We start from the raw sequence: 9,669 nt of genomic DNA, 5'->3' as shown, positions 1-9,669 counted from the left end.
CATACCAGAACCTCCCCTCAAATCAACTCCAGGCCTTTTATCTGCTTAATTGATAATGACATAACGAAGGAATTGCCCACACCAGTCCATGAAATAGCCTTTCAGTCAATTGTCCAATTACTTTTGAGCACATGAAATGAATGCATAATCAAAAAAAGGCTTTAGTTCCTCACATTTTTATGCAATCTTTTTGTTCAACCCACTGAATTAAATCTGAAAGTCTTCCGTTCAACTGCATCTCAGTTGTTTCATTTAAAATTAAATGTGGTAATGTACAGAACCAAATTTATAAACTTACCTGCCTGTTCACGATCCTGGCATATCCACCTGCCAGGAAAAAATGAACTCAACGTCCCACCTGGCCAGTCAAGATGGTGCCAAGTCCTAATGCACACATTTGTCTTTTTTTCTGTATTAAATCTGTCACAAATCTATTAAATTTGCCTGCCTAGGATTACAGACGCATGGATTTCAAATATTAAAGGAAACCTCTTTTGGTATAGCAGGACAGATTTGCATCAGTGCTAATGTGTTATTTATGTTCATGTGTTCATTTGCTTGATATTGTCACTTTACATCTCAGTGCTGCTAACTTGCTGCAGACTCCACCTGTCTACATGCGCTCCAGTGGTGGTTACCTGCGGAAGAGTTTCCTGCTGGTGACTACAGAAGACCATAGCTGTGTCTTTATTACTTTGCATATATTTAACACAGAGTATTTCATCATAGTTTTGTATTGATTTGTTTTAATTCAGCAACTGAAGCAGCAGAGAGACAAGCTGAAGCAGTACCAGAAGAAGATCACACTACAGCTGCAGCGTGAGCGGGAACTCGCCAAACAGCTTCTTCACAATGGCAAAAAAGAGTAAGTGAGGCTTCTGTCTGGGCACAAGGAGATGTAATGTGGAACTCCAACCAAGGTTAGATTCTTAGTTACATTTTATTTACAAATCCAGCAACATGTTGGTCCTTTTGCAGAATAGGATAGGTGATGCAGCTCCTGCAATAATGATTCTTACCTGCCTGATCGCTGCTTATCTGTCAAAATTCACTGAGCTGCGCATAGTTGCCAGGGATACACAGCAATCCCAGCTTCCCCTGCACATGCCAGGAATGAATGAACTCCTGCACACCTACGTGGGAGCTACATTAACCTAGCCTGGCCAATCAAGATGGACAAAGATCAGAATGCACAAGAGAAGTAGGGAGATGATGGCGGCACCCACAGAGCAGGGACGGGTGAGTATCCCCAGGGTCCTGATCTGATGGTGATGATCAGTTCCACATTATGCGGTGTAGGACTGCCTTGGAAAGATTCGCCGTAACTTCCTGTCCTGTTTTTACTAGAGCAGAATGTAATGGGAAATCCATTATACAGTTTACATTAGAAGAACTATAAAGGGGAGATAGTTCCGGGCTGTCAATGGAGGCATTTCAGTTTGCTTCCTGTAGCAATAGAATTCTCACACAGTCAAAAATTGACAAATTGTAACCTTTTCACTCTTGATCCACAAATACGTTGGGAAGTTTTGACCCCTTTAATTTCCTGGAATGTAAAACTCAGAAGCAAGTCAGGTGCATGATAAGTAGCAGGAATACAGTTTATGAGGTTGTGGAGTTTATATGGTAGCAATTTAGAAATTTGAGGTGACCCCACCCAAACCTATGTCACAAGCAAGTGGATTTAGCCCTAAAGTAAATAAATAGGCAAGTATAAATTTTTCATTATGTAATTTATATAAACTTTAGAGAATGAAAACTCTTTTTTTGTTGGCCCAATAATGACTGGTTTGTTTTATATTGGTTTATAGCTATAATGTAAGCAGTTACCTGGCTTAAGGGCTAGATCACTGCTTGGTTTAGGATTTTTACATCTGCAACTCCTTTGGGGGGTAGATTGGTGCATTGCTCTAAAATATAACAATCTGTACAATTTTTATTAGCCGTTTTAAGCCGTGGGAGCCAGAGCCCTGAAATGTGTTGGAATACCTCTACACTGTGATCTAGGAACTTCTCTTGGTGCTCTCTGTATGGTTGCTGTAATTATATTTCTGATTGGTTTTTAGTTAAAGAATGTTTATAATGATGCCCTGTTCACATACATTAACTTCAGAATGTTGCTTCTTTTTTCCCAGAAAAGCCAAATTACTTCTGAAGAAAAAGAGATATCAGGAACAACTGCTGGAGAAGACGGATAACCAGATCAGCAACTTGGAGAAAATGGCGAGTGCACCCTTAGTCTTTGATTTTCTTTCCCTAGGTTTTGTATTTACTAACACGTGGCCACTCTAAAACTGAACTCTGAGCAATCATCCAAATCAGAGTTCTGAGATTTAAAATTTCTTTACGGCAAAACCGATTTGTCTGATAACCTGAATTATCTGTGCTGCAGTTATGTTTGGTTATCCTCCCACATGTGTCTTGTAAATGGAGAATGATGGAGCAGGAACAGATTGATGGGCTTAGCATGTCTCTCTGTCTTCCTGTCCGTTTATTGGTAGGCAGCAAAATGTATTGGTTTTGAGAGCTGCCCTGGATTGTGTTGTACTATGCAAGGAAAACCATTAGGTCGACCCCAATTCCAAAGCCAATACTTACACAGCTTTATTTAAAATGAAAAAAGGTATTGTTCAATCAGTGCAAATCAGTAGCATTTTGATATCTCCATTAGGTTCAACTTTTATGTCTGATCTAGTTTATGAATAATAATTAAGCCATAAATATTATAATTAAGACAGTTTCTAAAGGAAAATGTCTGTCCTTTCTAATTTTAAAGCAGAAGGAAAAAATGTTATTTATTTTTTTAAGTAAAAAAAAAAAAAAAAAGGTGCAGCACCTCCCATTTCTGTCTTGATCGCTGTGGCATGCGCAGAGATATCTGCAATCTATTTTACCATCTTTGTCACCCGATCTCACGCCTGTGCAGTGCGAAATGGGGTGACGTAGGAAGATAAACCCGGAAGAAGAAAGAAGATGATGTTAGCGCCTTGTGCTTCCTCTGCAACGGGCTGAAGACGGATACCAGGACGACGCAGGACCCAAGCAAAGACACCTCCCAACTGATCTGCGAAGTGCGTTTTTATTTTTTTTGTATTAGTTTTGGTTTAGTTTTAGTAAACCGAAAAAAACTCACTCGCCTTTACCTTCGCAGATCCTCCTATCCCTCTGGAGGAATCCTCCTTTGTCCCAGCGCCACCTTCTTCGTGGGTCATCTGATCTCGCACTGTGCAGGTGTGAGATCGGGTGATGTAGATGGCGGATCTCGCTGCGCATGGAATTGCAATTGAAAATTGGCGCATGTGCAGAAGGAGCAGCCAGAAGCTCCCGAGTTGTATGATGTACTTACACAGAAAAGAGCCTCTTGTTGTATCCCCAGAGGCTCTGCACTCCTATTCCCATTCTCAAGCAGGACAGAAAGGGGATAGGCTTTGCCTTTTTTTTTTTTTTTTTTTGTATGACCTTACCCCTCCTAATGTCTACCCTTTTATATGAGGTAAAAAAATTTAGTTTATGTCTTTAAGTGTGCAAGTCCAAATACTAAGTTGTGTCAGCACTATCTCATTAGTTCCTTGTTCTGCAGAACATTGTCACCTTACAGAACGCTCTGCTTTTATGTGATCTGCTGTTGTCAGTGCCTCTTGCTGTGACTGATTGACAGCTGATCTGATCATTTAGTATCCCAGGCTGATACTTTCTCCATGTGTATCTGTCACCATTTCGAGGCCAATTCCTGTTGCAGGCAGTAGGATAACAAAAAGTTTGACATTTGCAAACAAGTGTATTAAACTTATTTTGCAGGTTTTAGTCTTTTAAAAATGTGTACTGACTCACCTACAGAGTGACAAATATTTGTGTTTTTATTTCTGTGCTCGTTGTGTTTCTAATCTTTCCAGGTGGAGGACATTGAATTTGCCCAGATCGAAATGAAAGTCATTGAAGGTCTGAAAATTGGCAATGATTGCTTGAAGAAGATGCACGAGGTGAGTGTGTTTTATAGAAGGCTTCTAGGACTCAGAGCCTCCCTGTAAAACCTGCTTGGTCATAGTTTTCTTTCTTTACTACTCTCATGTATTACCTGTATAAGCTCTTGTGCATACAGATAAAAATGGCTCTGTCAGTCACAATAATGCAGTGGTTCCGAAATTTTTTAGTGCCTTGGAATATTTCTTAAGGCAGAAAGACCTACTACTTTTATACAGCTTGCAGGAAAGACAAAGAAGGAAATTGGCCTAATTGTTTTCCTTATGGTTATCCTTCCCTCTCATTGTCATCCAATAGCAGCAGCCTTCAATGTCAGGGCAGGTAATCAAATGTGGGCAATACAAAAGGGTGGGAGAGATAATTTGCATGCATTCCCTCTGGCATCAGCTTTGCAGTTATGATCGACATCAGCACTAGTGTTGTGTCTCTGTCTCCTCCATTAATAATGAATGCCCAAGCATAGACAGTAGGCTACCGAAAGCAACAGTAGCTAGGTAGGCTGCAAATTAGCCTATAAAGGGCTATGGACTTACTACGTGTGACAATGGACCTGTAAGTGCCAAATGAATCTGTACTGTTGCATGTTCCCTCATACACAGAAGTTCCGTGAGCCTTTTTTTTCCCTAAATTTCGGGCAGCTGAAATGGGCAATAGATGAGCAAAGAAAAGGTAAGTATGAAGCTGATAGAGGGATCAAGGCAAAATTGTTTCTTCACCCCACATGGGCACAACATGTGTTTTCTTGAATTTGTTATCTCTAGGTGTGTAGATGTGTGTGTGTGTGTGTGTGTGTGTGTGTGTAGAGATGGAAGGTGCTGAGACGGGGGGCAACTTTAAGGACTGTACAGTTACTTTTTCTTGTCCTTTTCAGGTGATGTCTATAGAAGAAGTGGAGAGGATTATGGATGAGACGCAGGAAGGCATTGAATACCAACGAGTAAGTTATACACTATAGTTATAGGGGGGTTTGATGGAGACAGCTCCAAAGCATAGTAGAATTTTTTTGGCTCATGACCTGTAGTAGGTGTGTCTGACTGGTATTGGAAGCCATAGCAGAAAAATTTAACATTTCTCATTCTCATAGCAAATTGATGAAATTTTGGCTGGAAGTCTGACCGCAGAGGATGAAGAGGCAATTCTAGAGGAACTCGAGGCAATCACTCAGGTAAGGGAACAGTATAGTTGAGATTAAAATGCATCTGTGGTCAGATAAAAAAACCCCATATACTCATTCTGTGTGCTTTATTTTTCATTCTTACCATGTGAAGATAGACATACATTTCTCCACCTTCCAGTACCATTACTGTCCCCCTCATTAGGCAACATGATTGCAGGCTTTCCCTTTTGATTCTAAAAAGATCTGGTTGCTGGACAACCAATATGAAGTGTCGCAGGCAGTTATGTGAACACCTAATGAAGGACCCAGATTTCTGTAAAACTGAAGACTTGCAACTACACAGTTGCATGTCTGTGACATTAAATGCACATTTAGATTTTTTTTTTCTGCATCACCGTTTGAAGCAGAAACAGTTGACATAATGGGTATCTGTCCTAATTACAGTCCAAATGACTAGTTGCTACCTAATTGCTGTTATCATATATAAGTAAATCATATATAACTGTGTATTCTTGTCACATATCATTCATGCAGCATTTTTTTAAATGCCCCAGTCATTAAGGCAAAAAAGAAAATTACAGGCAGCAGACCATATCTGAGTCAAAACTTTAATGGTTCCAGGAATTAGGGTGATCAGAGAGTAACTGGGCCACAGATCACCTTGTTTCCCAAAAAGTTTTAATATATCAGAGATTCACAATGTGTAGCCTGTCGCTGTCATTGTGCCCAGTTGTGGTTTGCTGGCCCATAGCCAAGGCTATACCTGTTTCAGGTTTGAAAGCTACCTACAGAGGACGGTGGAGCAGTTCAGCTGTTTTGTCCCTCCCATCATCAAGATGTAGTTATCTTATAGATCATCGTGGGGTCAAGAAGTTATTACATTGTGGTAATGTGAATGTTGCTTGTTCTATTACAGGAAGATGTGGAACTGCCAGAGGTGCCCACAGAGGCACTCCCAGAAACCACTCCAGGTAAGTGTCCGTGTATCAAAAAATCCATATTGGAGAGTTGTCACTGGAACATGTGTCCCCACTGGACGATTTTTCCTGTTTCAATAACAAATTTTTGACTTTACCATCACTTTATCCTTTTTGACTCTGTCCAGTTCTATAGGTGTAATCAAAGTGACAATGTTGACTGCTTAAAGAGTAATTTTTTCATTTTTTTCACTTTTTTTTCTATTCTCAACAGAGAAAGAAGCTGTCAAGAACAAACCCAAACCACAGCTGGTGGCCGCTTCGTAACCTCACGCTGCGTTCCTGCGGTCAGAATTACTGCAGTCTGTATTCACGGGTGGTGTTTTGTGCTGCAGCCTATTCCCGTGGAGCATCACCAAGACCTCCCTAACACAGCCCGCTGCTGAACACCATCTAAACTGACATGGAAGGTTACTGCCAGACCCACAGGACCAAATCGTCCTCTAATGTACCTTCAGCCTTCCTCCCTAGCAGCAGCAGAAGGGTTGATTAGGAACGTAGCGATCGCAGTAATTTTAAGCCGGTGTTTCCAAGAATATTTGAACAAATAGCCTGTTTTGTCTGGTATAGAGATTTTGGGTTATAAAAAATTTTTTTTTCATACCTATAGAGTATTGGCTGGGCATATGATCCGACTCCATTTTCCTTTTATTTAGTAGCACGTTGCCGGGGGCAGTAGTGACCTGCAATATTCAGTAGCCAAAACAAGACCAGAAAGATACAAACTTGAGGTAAACCTTGTCAGCAAGTGAAGTGTAGTAGAGCAATGCTTGTATAAATCAGCCTTTATAAACTCTTATCTGAGTACACTGAGCTGATATCGGTTATCGCCCTTTGCACAGGATCATTGCATTTTGCACTGCCTTAAAGTGTATGCACACCCAAAATATATTTCTTATTGTGTTAGGAGTTAGGTTTCATTGTATTCAGCTTAAAGTTTTACTACATCTAAATAGTAAAAACAGATTTATTTATTTTTTACTTTATAGGACTGCAACAATCTTATGTGTCTTTCTATTGCCTCCTTATTGCAGATATATCCTACCAGGGCTGAGACATTTCTGTGCAGGGCCATAAGCACTGCTTTACCCAACAGCATTGTTAGCCCTCTGCTGTACCCTAGAACAATGTTTCTTAACCTTTTTAACCTGGGGAAACTCATGAAATAGATTTCAGGTATTAAGGGAACCCTTTCTGTGTTTACTATTTTCAGAGCTCACAGTACATTAGCATGGTGGTCAGCAGATAGAATGCTTCCTTATATTGCTGGCCATTGGGAAGAATGTCACCCTTTCAGATAGCCAAAAAGATCATTGGAGTCAGTTAAACTGACCTGAAAGGTCATGGAACCCTTAGCAGGAAACCCTGCCCTAGAAGAATTGTTTGCTCTGGTTAAGTATTGGCTTCATCTCCTGGTTGGTAATAGAGACACGTTCTTCTCACTTCTAATGCTTATCAGCAGATATTGCCTACGTACTGGCATGTTGTACCCTAGGGGCGGTGTCCACTCAGGAGTAGGGATGATTCCTCCTCCAGGGTGGTAGTAAGGACGCGTCCCCCTTCCCCACCTCTCATACTGATCAGCAGACACAGCCCTGTATGCCAGGCATTGCATATCCAAGGGCAGGTGTCTTGGATTTTCACACAAATGATTTGCTTAAGAAAACTTCATACAGTGAGACATAATACCAACCATACCAAAAATAAATCTGGGCTTATATACACTTTATTGAATTACCTTGTATATACTACTTATCACTTTTTAATAGCTTGAATTAAGTTTGTGGCTATTATTTAAATGGAACCAAATAAAAAAACATAAAGTGTTTGCAGTGGGCACTTCGGTTCATTAGTTCAATGTCCCTAAGCATTACTCCATGAGATTAGAGCAATCTAATTCATGAAACTTCATCCACCCTACTCCTAATGAGAAAAAAAAGTGTTATGCAGATGGAGGAGACCGCAGATCATAAATTTGTGCCAATTACCCCTGCTGTGTCTCTTCTCTTCCATTGCAGTGCCCGGTGCAGGTGTGCTCATACCCAGCCAGTTAGCAGGTGATAAGGAAAATATGAAGGTATTCAATGTAATTGCAAACAAAGTTTAGAAGTAAGTTTTTATCTTTTATTGATTAAAGTTTAACACTGGGTGGGTTTACCCTCCTCTTTAACCCTTCTTCCAGTAGGACCATTCTCCTGGCTTCCTAGTTAGGACATCCAATTAAGGATGAGTATGCTGCTTTTTAAACAGATGCAAGGTTTACTGGAGCGAAGTTGAAACACTATTTTTCTTTGATGTTAATAGAGCAAAATATTAAGGAATAACTATACTTTTGTACCATTACCCTCCCCCTTAACCCCCAGAAGTCTTATACTATCCACGCTCCTGCCAAATCCACACTATGTAGTTCACAAGACGCTGCAAACTAGCAGCCAGATCGTTGCTGCTTCTGTGCAAAGTCCCATTCATTCCTCTGTTGTTTGAGCGTGCTGATGGGGGGTGGATAATTATACCAAAGTATACATAACCTTTAATATAAATTGTTCCTTTAGAACTTTTTATGAAGGTGTAAAAGGCTTTTGTACACTTCCTTGCCCACGCAGATCTCCGCTCTCAGACAAGGCTCATTCATCCAGTCTTAATATAGCCGCTTATTGAGCCAAAAGTGAAGCTATACTTATTTAAAAATTCATCCTCCATGCTGTAAATAAATGTGAACGGCTCACAATGTAAGAAGTCTTTATTTCTACTGGAAATAAAGGAAATTCTTTCTATCTATCTTTAGCACTTGGTAACCTGGAGAGGGCCGAGGCATTGTCACTTGGTCTCTGCTGCTGCATGGGGGTTTAACAGCAGGACGCGGCTCATGCAAAGCTATCTACTAGCCGCCTCTGCTGCATTATAATGTATGGTGGAGGCCATATGATCATTGCCTTGTGACTGGTCTCTGATTGGATCTCAGAGAACTGCAAAATTAAACCTATTAATTAAGTAAATGTTTTTCTTTAAAAAAGTGTTCTCATTTTTTATTTCAAGTCCTCTTTAAAAGACATCCAGGTCTACGGATAAAAAAAAAAAAAACACCAGCCCAAAGTTTACTCCTATATTATACAGATGGATTGTACGGATCTGTACAGAACATATCGACCCCTTCTGTAATCATTTTCTTCTTGCGGTTAATGTCCCTTTTCAATACAGTTTCTTTAAAATAAATGTATTTTGGTTTTCACAAATGTGTTTTATTTGTTTACATCTATCTGCTGGTGAAAGTTTGGGCTTGTATGAGCTTTTTGGACAACCCCCTGGGTTTCTGCAAGATTTTAGTGGTGTCTGTGAAGATTATACGGTCAGATACTGATGTCGTATGACACAACCTGACTCGCAATCAGCTTTCTAATTAATTCCAAAAGTGTTCAGCATGGTTTAGGTCGGAGCCCTGTGCAGGATACACTATGGCCCTGATTTATTAAAGATCTCCAAGACTGGAGAAGATAGACTATCAAGGGAGAACCTGGCTGATCCAGCAAGCCTGGAATGCATCTGGTCCAGGATTGAACACATTTGCCATCTAATAGAAAATAATTTTCAAGAAAT

General features: G+C 40.3%; 1 protein-coding gene across 1 annotated transcript in view; it reads left to right on the top strand.

Moving 5' to 3' along the window:
- The window catches only part of CHMP6 (charged multivesicular body protein 6), a 13,533-nt gene extending 4,225 nt beyond the window's left edge, over nucleotides 1–9,308 (top strand). The window contains exons 2-8 of the mRNA XM_072403514.1: nucleotides 756–865; nucleotides 2,136–2,223; nucleotides 3,894–3,980; nucleotides 4,853–4,918; nucleotides 5,066–5,146; nucleotides 6,015–6,069; nucleotides 6,290–9,308. Of these exons, the coding sequence (XP_072259615.1) occupies nucleotides 756–865; nucleotides 2,136–2,223; nucleotides 3,894–3,980; nucleotides 4,853–4,918; nucleotides 5,066–5,146; nucleotides 6,015–6,069; nucleotides 6,290–6,342 (540 nt within the window). The 3' untranslated portion in view covers nucleotides 6,343–9,308. The remainder of the gene's footprint in view (nucleotides 1–755; nucleotides 866–2,135; nucleotides 2,224–3,893; nucleotides 3,981–4,852; nucleotides 4,919–5,065; nucleotides 5,147–6,014; nucleotides 6,070–6,289) is intronic.
- The last annotated feature ends 361 nt before the right edge of the window (nucleotides 9,309–9,669 follow it).

The sequence above is a fragment of the Pyxicephalus adspersus genome, chromosome 3 (genome assembly GCF_032062135.1).
Source record: "Pyxicephalus adspersus chromosome 3, UCB_Pads_2.0, whole genome shotgun sequence".
NCBI classification, from domain to species: domain Eukaryota; kingdom Metazoa; phylum Chordata; class Amphibia; order Anura; family Pyxicephalidae; genus Pyxicephalus; species Pyxicephalus adspersus.
The sequence above is the reverse complement of the archived record's forward strand: the minus strand, read 5'-3'. Positions and strand labels throughout refer to the sequence as shown.